This window comes from Plecotus auritus (genome assembly GCF_963455305.1).
Source record: "Plecotus auritus genome assembly, chromosome: 12".
NCBI lineage: Eukaryota > Metazoa > Chordata > Mammalia > Chiroptera > Vespertilionidae > Plecotus > Plecotus auritus.
Genome location: NC_137778.1, coordinates 17,616,182 through 17,634,639, shown reverse-complemented (window position 1 = coordinate 17,634,639; position 18,458 = coordinate 17,616,182). Strand labels below are relative to the sequence as shown.

The window sequence follows — 18,458 nt, the reverse complement described above, 5'->3', positions numbered from 1 at the left end:
TACGTTTGTCAAAATCCATAGAATGGCCGAAACCGGTTTGGCTCAGTGTATAGGAGTGTCGGCCTGTCGGCCTGTGGACTGAAGGGTCCCGGGTTCGATTCCGGCAAGGGCATGTACCTTGGTTGTGGGCACATCCCCAGTAGGAGGTGTGCAGGAGGCAGCTGATCGATGCTTCTCTCTCATCGATGTTTCTAACTATCCCTCTCCCTTCCTCTCTGTAAAGTATCAATAAAATATAAAAAAAAAAAATCCATAGAATGTACAACACCAAGAGTGAATTACAGTGTAAACTGTAGACCTTGAGAAATCATGGTGTATTAATATGCATTCATTAATTTAAACAAATGTGTCACGATATTGATATTTAGGGAAGCTATGCTTGTGTTGGGGCAGAGTTTATGGAAACTCTGTATTTGCTGCACAGTTTTGCTATAAGCCTAAAACTGCTCTAAAAAATAAAATCTCATTTTAAAAATGAATTAACTTTATCTGATAAAAATTTCAATAATAAAACTTAAAGAAAAAATGTTTCGTATCTTATTTTTCTCTCTCTCTCTCTCTCTCTCTCTCTCTCTCTCTCTCTCTCTCTCTCTTTTTTTTTTTTTTTTTGTCCAGTTCGACCAACTATATCCAACAGTGGCAGCCACCCTACTGAAATTACTGTGACTCGAGGGAAGAGTGTGTCCTTGGAGTGTGAGGTGCAGGGTATTCCTCAGCCGACAGTGACTTGGATGAAAGATGGCCGCACCTTGACCAAGGGAAGGGGAATGGAAATAGTGGATGAAGGTCGCATCCTTCAGCTGAAGAATATTCATGTCTCTGACACAGGCCGTTATGTGTGTGTTGCCATAAATGTAGCAGGAATGACTGACAGAAAATATGACTTAAGTGTACATAGTAAGTATAAAGAAGCTCAGTAAGTCTGTTTGTTGGCTAATACAATCTGTAGCAACCTGGATGGGAGATGCGGGCTTTGAGTGTGGAGTCTTTTATGTACAGGCTGTTATTTTCTCTCTATATGCACCACTTCTCTAGCTCAGTCTCGTCACTTCTCCTTCTGTGCCTGACCTCCCATTTCTTACCTTGCTGAAATAAGCATCTATTAAATAGACTTTTAGGAAAGCATGTAGTGAGATAGGTAATGGTCATCTGCAAGTGTTTTTTGTTCAGTGACATCCAACTAATGTTCTTTGATTCTGTGTTTCCCAAATTAGCTATCTTGGCTAGTATAAACCTAGGCTCCTTAGAGCTTACTGACTCAGCATCAGTTGGTCGTGAGTTATATTGAAGTCAGCTTTAATATTCTAATTAATGAGTCATAAATGTCATTAGGAATAGACCAAACATAGCTGTGCTCAGGGATACCTATATAATTTGATTGCATATTTTAGGTCCATAGAAACAATGGTAAATTTAAATAGACACAGTCTGATAACTTGAATCCAGTTAGGGCTCACACAAAGGACAGTATTAATATCCTGTAGTTTGCAGCCAATGTATGAGCCAAAGCTCATGAAATCAGAACATAGAAGAGAAAAGAAATCCATCTTAAGTATCTTTTTAAGTTACGTTTTATATTTAGAATTAGGATAATTTGTTAGAAAATCCCTCCTATAAAAAGGCCATGAATCCATATTAGAGATTTATCAGCAAAGATGAGTGACATAGAAAACCACTCACCTCCATTAGAATAACAATGTCCAAGTCATTTATTGCTATTAGTGGGGAAGAAGTAACATGTACTTCAGAGATGTCACACTAAACTACTACTACTACAACTATTAATGTCATGGATGCAGTTACTTAGTTTGCTTACTGTTGACCAAAACATGGAAGTCATATCCTTAACAATAAACTGTAGGGTTTGGTGTTTGATAGAGACTAGCTACCTTCCCTTCCATTTCCTGTCCGTTTTGTTTTGTCTTGCAGCCCCTCCAAGCATCCTAGGAAACCACGGGACGCCTGAAAATATCAGTGTGGTGGAAAAGAACTCGGTGTCCCTGACTTGTGAAGCCTCAGGAATTCCTTTGCCATCCATTACGTGGCTTAAAGACGGGTGGCCCATCAGCCTTAGCAGTTCTGTGAGAATTCTCTCAGGTACTAGAACTTCTCACAGTCTCATAATCTGGTTATCTTCGTGTGGCCACAATTTCTCCTTCATTTCTTATTTCTTCTTGTCTTATATTTCTTTTTTATATAGCTGCTCACTATAATACCCATTGATCATTTTAGGGAAAAAAAATTAAAAAGACATCAGAAGCTATATGAAAAAGGAGAATCTCTAAATTACCTCTAGATCCTTTTATAAAAGAAACCCTGGCAGTCACTTATGACATAAATTATGGTGATGTCAGCCTGGCCAGTGTGAGTCGGTGGTTGAGCATTGACCTATGAACCAGGAGGTCACGGTTTGATTCCTGGTCGGGGCATATGTCTGGGTTGTGTGCACAATCCCCAGTGTGGGGCATGCAGGAGGCAGATGATCGATGATTCTCTGTCATCATTGATGTTTCTCTCTCTCTCTCCCTCTCTCTTCCTCTCTGACATCAATAAAAATGTATATATATTTTTTAAAATGATGGTGATAATCAGAGCAGTGAGTACCAACCAATTTGAAAAGTGAAAAATGAAAGGAAATACTAAAATTAAAACCAGAATCTAGAGAGATTCCTGATATGTAATATACTTCCGTAAGCAAGTATTTCACCTTATTCCTGACTCTAATCTGAGTTTTATATTTACGAGATACGATAGTTTACTGTGAGCTAAGACTTGATTATTGTAAAAGAGATGTTCAGCTTAGTCCTCATCTAATTAGATAAGAAAGTCTATTAGCTTCTCCTTTATGGGTGAGTTTAAGCATGGAGAGAGGTGTCTTGGGGCATGCCACAGGAATCTGCACTTGGCCCCTTTCAGTAATGACTTGGACACACTAAGAAGATTCTCTTGCCAAGTCTGTGGTTAATAAAAAGCTTGGGTACTTAGAAGAATATCTAATGTGTTGAATGAAGACAACCCGAATTTAAACACACCTCATGAACTTTTGAGTTGAACCTAACAAAATAAAAGTTAAATAAACTCCTGCACTGAAATTCAAAAACCAAGGCTGAAAATTAGGGTGATTCTTCATATGAAAAGCTTTCTGAATTGTGTTATTCATTCGTTGTGCAATGACAGTGTAATGTGGTTATCAGAAAAATAAATGCAATATTCTGCCACATTAACAAAATATGTTTTCACTGGTAAGAAAAGTAAGAGACCAATTGTACTCTGGATTTAACTCACTTATTAGGAAAACTAGAAGGATCTATTGACTATTGTTTTCTAAGGAAGGTAACCATGATAGTTAATGATTACATAATAATGTAAGTCTGATTGTATCAAACCTGGAAAAATAAACCCTGTGCATATGGTTACATAGTGAAAATTAATTTTAAATAGGTCAAGTTCTATAGTGTAGAAAAGGATGATGTTGGTTCTGTCTAGTTCCAGAGGTAGAAAGTCATGCCAGTGTATGGAAGACTCTAGGGTCAAATTTGGGTCTGAATAGAAAGAACTTTAAAAATGTATATTGTTTAAAGTCAAGATGAGCTATTGAATAGGTAGTGAGCTCCTTGCCCCTAACTTGGTTCAAAAGTTAAATTCCCCCCTTTGAAGCCTTTTCAGAAAATAGTCTTTTCTAGTGTTTGAATGATGTCTAAATACTGAAGGTCCCTCTGCTTCTGCATCATGACAGGAGCTTGACGAGGAGTGACATTGCTATTAACCTATTTATTGCTACTAACCTATTTATTGCCTGTAATACTCACTAACTTTATGACTTCAGGCAAGTTACTTGATGTTGCTACCTTTAGTTTCTTTACTCACAAAGTGAAAGTATTAATAGAATCTGCCTCTTAGGGTTTTTGGAAGGATTAAATGAGTCAATATATGTAAATCAGTTAGCACAGTGCCTGCTTATATGGTAAGCATCCAATGTGTATTTGTTGTTATAACCACAGACAACCTGGTAAAAGGTTTGTGGTCTTCCTGTCCTGGGAGACAGTCCTGTGTCCTCATTTTGATACTTTTATTTTCATGGACTCCCAGGCCCTTTGGTCTTGGGAAATGATAGTAATGGCCAAGATTTTATTACATTTTGGTTACCCAAAACCTGAACACGCTATCTTCTTGTCTTGAAATTATTCTCAGATTTTTCACTTTCCCCCCCCCCCTTAATTCTCATTTGCTAAAAAAAAAGTAGGAACTCTTACTAAATATAATAACTACATCAGAGCTCCTAGAAATGACAAGGGCAGGTTAGAGCAATGTACTCTGGCTTATTACAGATGTCCCGAAGTGGTGTTTGGGTTTTCTTTCATTTTGTTCTGCTTGACCAGCAGCTGGAGATCTCTGAGTGAACACAGTAAAAGAATTTCACCTTGTGGTGCTGCCAAAGGAGTCATTCACGTTTTACGGTCTGATGTGGGTTGTGCAATAGATGAATGAGAATCAAATGAATGGCATGTGACTCGCTTGGTCCTTCGTCTGCTGCACACTTCTGTTTTATTATGATTAGTCCTCCTGAGACGTTAAGTTCAGCTTTTCTAGGAGCCGTGCTTTGGCGAAGTCTCTCACATTGCTGTGACGTTGTGTGCCAAGAGGAGATAACTGCTACAAAAATTTAATAGGTACACGAAACGTCTCTGTATAAGTATAACGAACTGTCAGGCCCTTTTCCCCGCACTGGAGTAAGTGAGAAGACCAGGAAAAAAAAAAGGAAGATCATGAGACTCATGAGGTTGAGGTTTGCTGAGCCAGCAATGACTCATAAAAGTTGGACTGTTTTAATAGCTCTCAACTGGAATTATATTATGGTTTCTGTAATCTGAAGTAGCAGTCAGCGCTTGAATCTTTTCCTAATGAACATAAGTCTTTGCTTATGTAAATTCAGTTAGGAAAAAAGACTCAATTCAGGTAATCAGCTCTGTTGGTCTAAATAAGATACTAAGTTCACCTTTTAGTGGTTTGAGGATGGGAAGGTTGCTTTTAGGAAATCTCAGTGATGTCCTCGTGTGTTTGAAAAACAGAAAGTAGCTCGGCCAGGTGTGGCTCAGTGGTTGAGCATTGACCTATGAACCAGGAGGTCACAGTTCGTTTCCCAGTCAGGGCACATGCCTGCGTTGCACGCTCGATCACCAGTGGGGGGCAATCACCAGTGGGGGGCCGTGCAAGAGGTAGCCAATCAATGATTCTCTCTCATCATTGATGTTTCTATCTGCCTCTCCCTCTCCCTGTCCTCTCTGAAATCAATAAAAATATATTTTAAAAAACAAAAACAGAAAGTAGATGGAAACGCCTGACAAATTATGGTTTGAATATTTACATGAAAATTTCATGTTTAATCCTTTTGAATTTTTAGTTCGAATTCAAGGTATTCTGGCCAAAAAATCATCATAGTACAAAAGGTATGAAGTGCTGTGCATTTTTCACTTACACTCTCTCCTCCAGTGGTTTGGAGAGCTCTGGTCTCTCCTTGCATCTCTGAGTTCCCTTGCAGGCTTTACTCCAGTCTCGCTGCTGCCCCCCCCCCCTCTTCTTTGGTCCTCACATGGAGTTGCACTCCAAATTACAGTCTCCAGCATATCAGAGTTTCAGTCTCAGTCTATATACATTTCTTAGATGAAGAATCTTTCTTCAAAGAAAACAATAGATAGACGTTCAAAATACAAAAACAAAAGCAAACCTCATTCAGTAATTGATAAAATTATGTAAGCAATTTTATAAAACAAATATTCAAAACACTGAAGTATCCTAAAAAACAAAACAGAGTTGCACTAGTGAATGAGGTGACCCTCCCCCCATAAATTTTGCTATAAATAATTCTAGGGTTCCATGGAACTCAATTGAAAACTGGTGGGCAGACTTCATGATTTCAACCATCCCATATGTTATTGTCACCCATATCTGGGCTGCTGGTATAGTCCTCTAACATTCCCATTTTATATACTCAGTGGTCAACTGGGAATTCTTTTTCTAAACATCCTGTAACTGTTATCTTTCTAAAGCACAATCAGATCATGACCTTTATTTGTTTACATACCTCCATAGCCTTTAGTGAACACAAAGTCTCAATTCCTTAACACAGCATTCAAGGGCTCACAGAATGTGACCATACTCCATCTAGACTCATCTCACCATTTTCTCCACCTGCTCTGCTTATGGTACTGCCTCCTATATCCACTTTCTACCTCTAATCCTCATTCATACTCTACTTACCGTGAAGCTCCTCAGCTCCTCTGTGAGTTAAAATATACTTTCCTTTCAAGTTTCACTTTACCTTTGGGAAACTCCATTTCTTGCTTGCTGTCACTTAGCATGGTACTTATTTTTTTATCCGTCGATCCAGGAAGTTCTTTTGAATTATCTATTATTTTGTTTCATATAGGCTTAAAACATGTGATTTTTTTTAAAAAAAAAATTGACATCAATTCATTGAAAGACCCTTGAAGCATTTTGATTAAATTTCAGCTACATTGAGCATCACTTGGCAACTAGTAACATTTCAGATTTCTTTTGGAGTCACCTGGTGGTTTGCTTCTCCAGGAGGGAGGACTCTGCGGTTGATGCAGACCAGAACAGAAGACGCTGGCCAGTATGCCTGTGTCGTAAGGAATGCAGCTGGTGAAGAAAGAAAACTCTTTGGACTTTCAGTATTAGGTATTTGTATAAACTGCAATATCTAACAAAAGATCGAATTGGCTTAAATGCCTCTGGAACCAGAGTTAGAATTTATCTACAGCTTGATCTCACATTTATGTATTCTTTGGTCCCTGGACACACTGTTGAGAAGAATTCAGTGTTACAGTGATTTAAAGATAATCATTTGGGTTAAAATGGATAAAATTTCATATCTTGTTTGTTCACCATTGTTCAACAATATGCTAAGACTCTCTGGTAACTTGTTTAATATGAGTGCTTGCTTTGAGTAGAAAAAATAAAGGTCTAGTAAATGTTCTTACTGATTTGTTGACATTTTATCTGGACTTTATGATTTCTATTACAATAAAATTCATTCTATAATTGAATTCGTGACATATTACTTTATAATATATGATAAAAATGGAATTAATCAAAATAATATGACATTATTCTAGTAATCCATTAATGAGACTTTGGGGTTTTGCTTTAAAGGTTATATAGAAATAAAAATATAAACCTAGATGCCTCTAAAGTAACAGCCCTGTGGTAAGAATTATTACTTTTTGTGTTTGGTATTTTTTCAGTGCCACCTCACATTGTGGGTGAAAATACACTGGAAGATGTGAAGGTAAAAGAGAAGCAGAGTGTTACACTGACTTGTGAGGTGACAGGTAAGGGCCTCAGCCCTCTGCTTCTCCTTTTCCCCCCTGCACTGGTTATTCATTGCCTCCACTGTATATCTTGCTTAGCTGAGAAAAATTCAAGCTGTGGTAATAAGCATTTGAAATGAGGGGAAGGAGAGAAAAAGGAAAGACACACTGGCCTTTTCTTTCAGTTCAATAAACCAATTTTTTTAATCTATATGAATGTAGGGTTTCTCTGCCCCATCTCCTCTTACTTTGTTTTCTTCACTGTTGGTTGAAGGCTGTATCTCCTTTTATTTTTCTGTTTTCTCAAACTGCGTTTCAAATAAATAAGTAGGAGTGTTGGTGGGAGGGTGGCATTACTGATACTGGGGAGTACCCCAAACAAAAGTCTCACCGTGTGTTAACACGTTTCATTTCCAGGTTTTTTATTTGTGAATTTTCCAGCTTTTCTCCTGTTGCTGATTTCTAGTTTCAGTCACTGTGGTCAGAAAAGACTCTTGGTATGATTTCAAACATCTTAAGTTTGCTAAGACTAGTTTTGCGGTCTAACATATTATCTACTAGAGACCCGGTGCACGAATTCGTGCACCGGGTCTCTAGTAGATAATGTGTTAGACCACAAATTTCGTGCACGGGGGGGGGGGGGGGGGGGGGCGGGCAGGGGAGTCCCTCAGCCCGGCCTGCAATGATGCCAGCGTCCCATGCCCCAGCCAGCCTCTGGCCAGAGGCCCGCCCACCCTCCCTCCCTCCACGGGCCAGGGCCCGCAGGACACTGGAGCCTGTCGCTGGGGCGACGCCACTCCAGCATCCCACGTGCCCCGGCCACTATGGGTGCCACCATCTTTGTGATGGAGTGACAGTTAATTTGCATATTACCCTTTTATTAGATAGGATTCTAGAAAGTGTTCCATGTGCCTTTGAGAAAAATGTCTATTCTGCTGTTGTTGAATGGAATGCTCTGTACATGTCTGTAAAGTCTATGGTGTTTTTCAAATCCTCTGTTTTGTTATTGATCCTCAGACTGGATGATCTGTCCATTGTTGAGAGTGGGGCATTAAAATTCCCAACTATTATTGTACTGCTGTTTACTTTTCATTTAGGTGCTCTGATATTGTGTGCTTAAATACTTATTGTTATATCTTCTTGATGAATTTACCCCTTTTTCATTATATATAATAACCTTCTTTGATTTTTGACCACTTTTTTAAAGTCTGTATTGTCTGATAATAAGTACAGCCACCCCTGCATTTTCTTGATTACCATTTTCTTTAAATATCTTTGTACATCTGTTCACTCTCAGCCATATGTATCTTTAAAGCTTTGGTGAATTTCTTGTGAGCATATTGCAACATCTTGTTTTTTTATCCATTCAACCAACCATTCTGTCTTTGTATTAGAAATTTTAATCCATTTACATTTAAAGTAATTATTGGTAGGCAAGGACTTACTATTGCCATTTTGTTTATTGTTTTGTAGATCCTTTGTTCCTTCTTCTTATCATGCTCTTATTTTGTGATTTGATGACCTTGAACAGTTCACAGATTCTTTCTCCTCCTTAATCAATTCTGATGTTGATGCACTCCTTTAAATTCTTCCATTTAGTCCATTTGTTCTTCAACTCCAGGATTTGTTTTGCTTTGTTGATGGTTTCTTTTCCTTTGTTGAACTTCTCATTTTGTTCATGCATTATTTTCCTAACTTTGTAAAGTCGTCATTTTTGTGGTTCACTAAACTTCTTTGAGAGGACTATTCTGAATTCTTTCTCAGACAGTTCGTTGATCTCCATTTCTTTATGGACAGATATTGGAGCTTTATTAGTTTCCTTTGATGGTGTCATGTTTAACTGTTTTTTTATATTGGTATCTGTGCATTTGAGTAAAGGTTCTCTTCTTCCAGACTTCATGGGTTTATTTCAGCAGAGACAGCCCTTTACCAGTCAGCACAGCTTGGAGTCCTTGGCCAGGTAGAGCTCTCTATTAGGTCTCTGGGTGAGGCCATTGCCTGAGCTTTGAGGTTGGGGTGGGTATTGCTGTTGGCTAGGAACAGTTGGTCAGGACTGTTGACTTTGTTCCTTGCACACATACAGCTGTAGGATAGGCTCCATCATTGCCTGGATTCCCAGGTAAGACTTCCTAGTCAGACAGGCTGGTTGCTGTCCTCAGCAATTGGACAGAATATTGCTTCCCTGCCCAGGCAGGGCCATAGAGCATGCTCCACAGCCAGTACAACTGAGCCTTCCAGTTTTACTATAATATCATACTATCCATCTTTCCTAACATAACTTGCTTTATGGTTTTAAAATATAAATTTAAAAAATCTCTTTGAGTAATTTAAAATTAATATTGAACGTAAGTCCCATGTTAAAATAAAAATAAAATATATTTACCTACAGGCTATAAATATTAAAGGAATGATTACTTTATATCTCTATTTACCCATCTATAGATCTATGCTGGAATCCTGGTATAAACTCAAAATATCTGCTTATTAGATTATTTAAATAAATGTTTTACCTTTTATATAGCTATCAAGAATATAAAATATTATTTTAACAATTAATATGAATTCAAAGGTATTGTGAACTACATGCTCCATTCTTTTTTTAAATGTATTTTACTATGAAATCATTTCATTGTAATAGTCTAAGATCTGATAAAAACTAATCTTCATTTGAAAATTATTTTTAAGTTTTGTACATTTTTATCATAGCATGATTGTTATTATTATACATTAGGTTATGTATGAAATTTATTTTGGTATGAATGGTTACTGCGTTGTTTTAGAAATAGAATATTTAAAAAGGCAAATGAGTGAAATGCCTTCTTTCGGTTGTTACTTGTAGACATGTGAGCATAGCCAGCTCTCAGAAATGGCTTTTTGTTACAGGGAATCCAGTGCCAGAAATTACATGGCACAAAGACGGGCAGCTTCTCCAAGAAGATGACACCCATCACACCATGTCTGGTGGCCGTTTTCTTCAAATTACCAATGCCCAGGTGTCACACACTGGAAGATACACATGTTTGGCTTCTAACACTGCTGGTGACAAGAGCAAAAGTTTCAGTCTTAACGTGTTAGGTGGGTAGAAGCATTGCTTCAAATCTTCAAGACTCAGACATGACTATAAATTAAATATTCTTCTTTTCTTTTTATGTTTACTTAGTATTTCTACCATAGGATTTCATTATTTAAGGAAGACCAGTGCTTGCGGACATTTGCTGTTTTGTTTTGTTTTTTAATTAATGAGCTCATACATTCCCTCATTATGTTTGGAATACGTATTATGTTCTAGGTACTGTGTTTTATGCTAGGTACACAACTATGAACAAGATAGCTGTTAAATAAGCAATAATAAAGGATAAATATATGCGGGTCAAAGAGAAGCAGGTCACAAGCAAAAGGGGCTCAACCTGAGATATCCTGTCCATTCTTTGTGGGACTCTGCCATTATTGGCAATTGTGCTGAAATCTACGTTTGCTACCTAAGATGGCAAAGACTACCCTGTTGGTAGACCCAACAGTTATTTTTCAGTCGTCCTCTTCATGGTTTGGACATTATTTATCACTTTCCCCTTGTGTTCTTCCCTGGTCATCCTTGCACACCTTTGGTTGCTCCCTTTCTCTGTCCTTTATGGACTCTTACTTAATCTGTCTCCCAAACATTAAGTCCCCATCTCTTAAACATTTTGTCCTTACTTCACTGCTCATTTTACTCCAGATATTCTCTTCAAATAATAAACTTACTTCCAAGAGGTTTGATTATCCTATCGATGGTGACTTTTTTAATCCACACCTGCGATCCAGATCTTCCTCCCAAGGTTTGGATTTCTATATACAATTTCTTTTGGGCATTTCTCTTGGGAATTCTCTTGGGCACTAAAAAGTCAAGACATTCAGACCTGAACAAGCCAGGTCTGAATGACTTGACTTTCCTCATAAATGAGCAAATGTTTCTATATTTTCCTTTTATGTGCTTCACTGCTGTGTATCTAGGTTCCCAAGCAAGAAAATTGGAAATTATCTTTGACTTTGGTTTCTCATAGCCCCCAAGTTCTATCATCAGGTCCTCCCAGTTGACTTCCTAAAATATTTCTTCAGGTGCTCCCTCCTCTTTATGCCTTCCTTAAATGCTCTAGTTCAGTCCTTCATTATCTTTTATGAAACAAATGGACCTGTCTCTGTTACCCTTGCTTCCAATATTGACCCCCATGAACCTGTCCTCTGTAAGTATTTCCAGCTTGCCCCCTATTGTTTACACTCCCCTGCTCCCAATGTGTTGTTCCTCCTTCCTGTTTCTCCGTCTTCTTTCACCTTTTAACTAGCACTTTGCAATCTCCTTTAGGAGGCCTTCTTTGAGGGGAGTCCTCACACCTCACGCCCTAGATTGGATTGAATGCTATGCCTCTATATATCCTGCACCAGAGTTCCCATTATTGCCCTTATCCCATTGTGTCACGATTCCTTTTTAATGTCATTTTTTCCATTACCCTGTGAGTCTTTTGAGGTTCTCACTGCTTTTGTGTAGAATAAGAACAATAATCAGTTCTTCTCTGAAATTGTTAGAGAATGGAATTACATAAATAAGTACCATGGAAATTTAGAAATGCACAAATAGAGATTTTCTAAATATAGTTCTTTAAATTTTAAATCTTTTTTAGTGTCTCCTACAATTGCTGGTGTTGATAGTGATGGCAGCCCTGAAGATGTCATTGTTATCCTTAACAGCCCCACATCCTTGGTCTGTGAAGCTTATTCATATCCTCCAGCTACCATCACCTGGTTTAAGGATGGAACTCCTTTAGAATCCAACCGAAACATTCGTATTCTTCCAGGTAATTAGTTTCCTTCAGATGCTTGAGATGCATTTGTGCCATCTACTATTGTAGAAAAGCAGAATCATTGGAGTTTTGTTACTGAAGTACTTATGTTCTTGGTTGTGTTATGTTCTATTGATATTTTAATTTATAAAATTATTTGTATATGTACTGTAATCTAAGGTATCTGAAATTACTTTTTGAAAGACTAATAAAATACCTAAATAAAAAGGCAAATAAATACCACAATCTAATTAATTGCTAAAATATATTATGTGGAATGCAAAAAAAAAAGGTAGAAATTTATTTCTTGTTGAATTGAGCCTTGAAAGTTAGTATTTCAATTGAGTTTATTTATTCCTCACTAATACCTGGAAATATGTATGAAAATAGAAAGAATTAAAAAGTATGATCACTGGCTTTAAGAACTTTACAGTCTTATGTGGAGGAGAGATAAAACATGTGAAAGTTAACAACATGAATGCGTGAATACTCTTGGGTTATGAATAGTCATGGGGCATGATTAATGGAATAGTCACAAGTTTTAAATGAATCACAAGAAGGAATGGCCACTGTGAACTGAAGTGGTTAGGAAATGCTTAGTTGCAGTCAAAACTTGAACCATTAAACTTCAGAGGGAAGGTAGGGGAGGATGGGGGTAAGGGGAAGAGATCAACCAAAGGACTTGTGTGCATGTATATAAGCCTAACCAATGGATACAGACAACAGGGGTGGTGAGGGCATGAGTGGGAGGGATGGGGGGGGTAATGGGGGAATAAGGACACATATGTAACACCTTAATCAATAAAGAAATTTAAAAAAAAAACTTGAACCATACCTTAAAGAAAAGTTATAGAAATTCTTTGTTTGGAAATGAATTAGGAGAGATTTCAGATCCATCATGTTGACTAAGGTGGGAAAGGTATAAAGTGAAAATAGCCTCTTTATGTGCGAGTAATAATAATTGTACTCCTCCCTCCCAAACGAATGGAGACAGTGTGTATATGTGTGTTATGTCTGTCTGCTACACAGAGGGGGGCAGGTAGGAGGAAAGGTCAGGAAGGAATGTTAGAGTCATGTTTTGAATGCCTGGATTAAAGAGTTTTGACTTTAATCTTTAGTCAATTGAGAACCATTGAAGATGTTTAAGGAGAAATGTACCATAATAAAAACTGTATTTTAGCAAGACCAACCTCTACTGATAGACCAGGTAGATGAGAAGGAGAAGATGACTAAGGGAGAGTCCTAGTTATGAAGAGAGTGAAATAGGGACCTTAGCTAGACTGAGTACAGAGGCATGGGAGGGTCAGAATGAGCACGAGGTGGTCATGCAGCGGCCATCTGTTTTGTGCGCTGTCTTGTGTTAAATACCTATTACAGAACTGGCATATAGAAGAAGAAATATACCAATAGTAAGAATTACAACCTTGGTAGTTTGTGCATGCTCTGCTGCTGCCGTGATTTCAAAGGTTCTTTAATGTTCCATGATTTTTCAGGAGGTAGGACTCTGCAGATCCTAAATGCACAGGAGGACAATTCTGGAAGGTACTCTTGTGTAGCCACGAATGAGGCGGGGGAAATGATAAAGCACTACGAAGTGAAGGTCTACAGTAAGTTCTGAGAGAGAACTATGCTTCTTATTTTTCCCAAGTCGTCTCACTCTTGCAACTCTGCTTTTATGGGTCCATAATTATTAATACTCATTATTAAAGTTTGATGTTTATGCAGCTTGCTTCATTAAGATGGATGTTGAATTAAACATGGTGCCCATGATCTTGATTGCTTAACAATGTAAAGAGCCCAAATCAGTCTGCTCACAAATATCTCAGAGAATTTGTCTGTGGTACTTCCTTAAGTTTCTCTATTTTTCCTTCTGAATTAACATCTGGGCTAAGTTATAGTACTTGTGTACACAAAACTGTTGTTTGAAAACATATGCTCTCATCAGCAGTGGAAGATGAGTTCATCAGTGTCTTTGGACAGATCCACTGTACATTGACCTATAAATAAAAAGCAAAGCTAACTGTCAAACCTCAGAGGGAAGGTAGGGGAGAGCAGGGATAAGGGGGAGAGATCAACCAAAGGACTTGTATGCATGCATATAAGCCTAACCAATGGACACAGACACCAGGAAGGTGAGGGCATGAGTTGGGGGTGGGGAGACAATGCGGGGATAAGGACACATATGTAATACCTTAATCAATAAAGAAAAAATAAATGAATTTTTAAAATTGAAAAAAGCAAATGTAATATGAGTATTAATAATACCAACATATCAAGATTTTGTTTTTGTTTTTTTAAAAGGGAGCGTATCTTTCTGATTGTCTTTAGTTCTTTGAGTTGGTCTCTTTAATGACCGATAAAATGCATTTTATGGGTTATGCTCAGACCGTGTCTGGGGACCTGGAACCAATGCAGCTAACTGTCTGGGAAGGACATTAGCCTCTTTGTCAGTGTTATCATGACAAAGGGAGAATGATGTTTTCCTTCATAATCTGTATCTGAACACAACCCTTTCATACGACCCTAACTTGGGTTCCTGATGAAAGGGGGCATAGAAAATGCCTCAGTTATTTCCTTGTTTTTTTCTTGTAAAGTGATCCTCCGTGTGATTTTCATGTTATTCCATGTATTTGAAAGAACCAGTGTTTAATGGTTTAATATTTGTTTTTATGCAGTTCCACCCATAATCAATAAAGGGGACCTCTTGGGACCGGGTCTTTCCCCTAAAGAAGTGAAGATCAAAGTAAACACCACCCTGACCTTGGAATGTGAAGCCTATGCAATTCCTTCTGCCTCTCTCAGCTGGTACAAGGATGGACAGGCCAGTCACAAGATTTTTCATTTGCTGATGGTTTCTTAAAGAGTAAAGTGGTCAATTAAACAACAATAATAGTAAAACAGACACAAGTAACTCAGAGAATCAGTGTGGCCTTAAAACTAGCACAGTCTCATGCTCCTAAGAAAAAAAACACCTTGAACTGTGTTCAACAATATTAGTATTATTCCATCATTGACAAGGATTTCTTTGTGTACATTAGCAGTGTTCCATGAAAATTCAGCCACCTTCCCACTGGGGAACGGTTTTTGTGTTCTTTGGTTTTACATAGTAAATAAACTTGTAGAGAAGAAACACCAAAAAAAAAAAAAAACAGTGCTAAACCAGCATATGACAGGCATAACATGGGGACTAAGCTTTACCAGAACTTTCTGTAAACATCTTTAACTCTCTTACAAAAGGTAACGTTTTCAACATTCCAGGATGCAGGGGAAAGGTAGATGTGATGATTAAGTGCCCAACATAGTTAATTAGGGGCAATGAGAAACTTGTAAAGAAAAAGCACATCTTTCAGTTATGTGATCCCTCAGACCACACACTCTCCTTTCTCATTCTTCTTCCATGCATGTTTTAAAGAAATATGCTGGTGTTTTAAACCAAAATAGATTATGTTTCGTTGCTGTGCATATTGTGCTTAATACAGATGTGGCAGGGATAAGGTGATCTTTGTCCTGTTTTACACATAATCAACCAAGTGGTCAGTTACATCCAGTTGTGGCAGTTCGGGTACGAGTCATGATTTAAGGTGCAGAAAGATATAGCCTTATTTTGTCAGATCACAGATGGATTTTGCCATACTGGCAACTAAAAAAAAATCATCTCATAAAATAAGCAAGTTTCATCTGGAAGCCATTACAAAACGAAAAATAAGGAACTCCCACCATGTTCTGTTTACAGTTTCTTTCCTAAGTGCAAGCACGCTTCATGGTACGATATTAAATCTATAGGAGTACACTTGCTAATTCCTTTCTCCTGCAAATCTTATTTTATTTCTAATTTTATCTAAAGGCTTTTCATTCATTGTGGCTACTACGCATGCACACACACACATAAACACAAGCAAACACATGCACACATAAAAATTGGATAATGATTAGAATTGCACTAAGAATAAGACAGTTTTGTGTGGCTTTGAATTTTATACTGAATAGTTAAATCACAGTTTCAAATCCAGACTCTGAAATTGATCCAATTGTGATACGTTAAGCTGTTAAATTTTTTAGGGTTTGAGATTGGTCCCCTTGAATGTGTACAAAAAAGGCACTCTGGTTTTTGTTGTTGTTTATTTCCCACATCCTTCTGTTATTTCATTCTTCAGATAAGCAACACCACTGGAGCAAAACAGAGTTTTTGAGAATACCACTAAAAATATTGCCAATGTTAGACCCGAAAAGTTTTGAGATAGCATTTGAGTTTTGTTTATTCACACTTTAAAGTTTTTTGTTTAGCATAGAAATTTTAAATTATCCTACTTTTATATGTGTCTTATTGCTAATAATGATTCATTGCATCCTACATTATTTATTGATCATATAATACTATTAGCAAGACCTTGTTTTAGGTGAGGAGAGTACAGCTATGAAGGAAAAAGAGAAAGGTCTCTGTTCACATGAAGTTTGGGGAGACAAAAACTAAACAAACATAACAGTAAAATATATAATGTGCCGGATGGGGTAGATGTTGTTGAGAAAATTCAGTCAAGAAGAAGAAAAGTGAGTGGGGGGAGTGTGATCTCTTATTTATACAGGGAAGGCCTTGCTGGTAAGTAAGTAAGGGAAGCAAACATTAGATATGAGAGGAAAATATGCTAAAGTAAAGAGAATCTCAAGGGCCAAGGCGCTGAGACATTGTGGCTAGAGTGCAGTGATCCATGAGAACACAGAAGAAGATTATTTAATAGAGTGCCAGATTATAATGCTAGCAGACCAGTTGTCCTTTATTCTGACGGGAAGTCACTAGAAATTTTTAAGTACAAGAATGATATGCTCTGACTAGAGGTTTTAAGGGGATTATATTGCTTCTGTATTGAGAGAACAAAAAAAATGGTCTAGATTTGAATTTATTGTAGTGGTCCAGAAGAGAGTTGATGGTTTCTTACATGAAGGTGGTAGCAGGATGTGAGGGGAAGAGAGTTTTCTTTTAATGGGGGGAGTAATCTAGTGGAAAAGAATAAATTTCTGATGATGTAGGTAAGAGAGGACACAGTGGCTGGAGGGATGTCCTTGAGTAGACCAGGGAAAGCTCAGAATGGACAGAGACTGATATTAAACAGGGTTAGGGTTTTGCCAGGGAAGTAAAATAAAGGGAAAGAGACAAGGGGGTTGAGGGCTTATACAAGGAATGATTGCCATAATAGACTTCTCTGGGTCAGGAGGGAATGGAGATCAGGAGGAGAGTGAGAGGCACTGACAACGTTGCAAGGCCAGTGGATTGTGGGTCCTCCCAGAGGATCAAACATTTATTAGAGCTGGGATGCTAGAAGAAGTGACTTAGAAAGTTAGGAGGTGGCGGTCAGAGAGTGGGAACTTGAAACTGAGATTATGAAGTGGTGCAGTTCTGGGTAATTATAAGGTCTAGGTATGACTTACCTGTTGAGTGGCTGAGAGAGGGTTGGGGACAAAAAATTAGAGAAGAGGTCACGACATTGGATGCATACCGCACTGGATAACTATTTAGATATTGAAATCATCAAGAATTATGAGAAAAGTATCATTAGAAGAAGTGACATTGATCCAAGAACTAAAATCTTCAAGGAATAAGAGGGAACTTAGTGTAAACAGGAATGTGTAGAAGATGAAAAATGCCCTATTAACTGAGGTAATGTTATCAATAAAACATCATAATATAAATATCTGTGAGTTAATATTCCATTAAGTACAATAATACTTTCAATAAAACATCATAATGTAAATATCTCTAGGTTAAAACTTTTTATTTATGAAGTAATGATATTTCTAAATGAACAACAGTGACTTTTACATGAAATCAGATTATGTTAATGCCCTCAACCTTTCATTAAAATGCTCTAGCATTTTTGACAAAATATAATAAAAGGATATGCTTTTGAGTATTTCACATAAAATTTAATTCTGTTTATTCTGAATTATACCAATTATCAACTGCATGATCTCTTAGAGGATTTATTAGAGTACTTAATGCTAACATTAATTATAATTGAATCACAGCCCCTTAAATCAGATGATCATGTTAATATTGCTGCCAATGGACACACACTTCAAATAAAGGAAGCTCAAATATCAGACACTGGACGATATACTTGTGTGGCATCTAATATTGCAGGTGAAGATGAGCTGGATTTTGATGTGAATATACAAGGTAATACTGATGTGCTTATAGTACATCATTTAATTTATATGATATGTCTAAGCAATGAAAAAGAGATTTGGCTTGGTTTTATTTTAAATAGTTTCTTTTCTGTTGACGATAATATGAATTCATTATTGAGAACCTGGACTT

At 37.5% G+C, this 18,458-nt stretch overlaps 1 protein-coding gene across 1 annotated transcript in view; it reads left to right on the top strand.

Annotated features, from left to right (window-relative positions):
• Window positions 1–18,458, top strand: part of HMCN1 (hemicentin 1) — a gene marked incomplete at its 5' end in the record, with an annotated part of 394,143 nt that overhangs the window by 273,070 nt on the left and 102,615 nt on the right. The window contains 9 exons of the mRNA XM_080648250.1: window positions 616–897; window positions 1,930–2,097; window positions 6,586–6,699; window positions 7,266–7,352; window positions 10,215–10,406; window positions 11,987–12,160; window positions 13,639–13,752; window positions 14,821–14,966; window positions 18,167–18,317. Coding sequence (XP_080504376.1) covers window positions 616–897; window positions 1,930–2,097; window positions 6,586–6,699; window positions 7,266–7,352; window positions 10,215–10,406; window positions 11,987–12,160; window positions 13,639–13,752; window positions 14,821–14,966; window positions 18,167–18,317 — 1,428 coding nt within the window. The remainder of the gene's footprint in view (window positions 1–615; window positions 898–1,929; window positions 2,098–6,585; window positions 6,700–7,265; window positions 7,353–10,214; window positions 10,407–11,986; window positions 12,161–13,638; window positions 13,753–14,820; window positions 14,967–18,166; window positions 18,318–18,458) is intronic.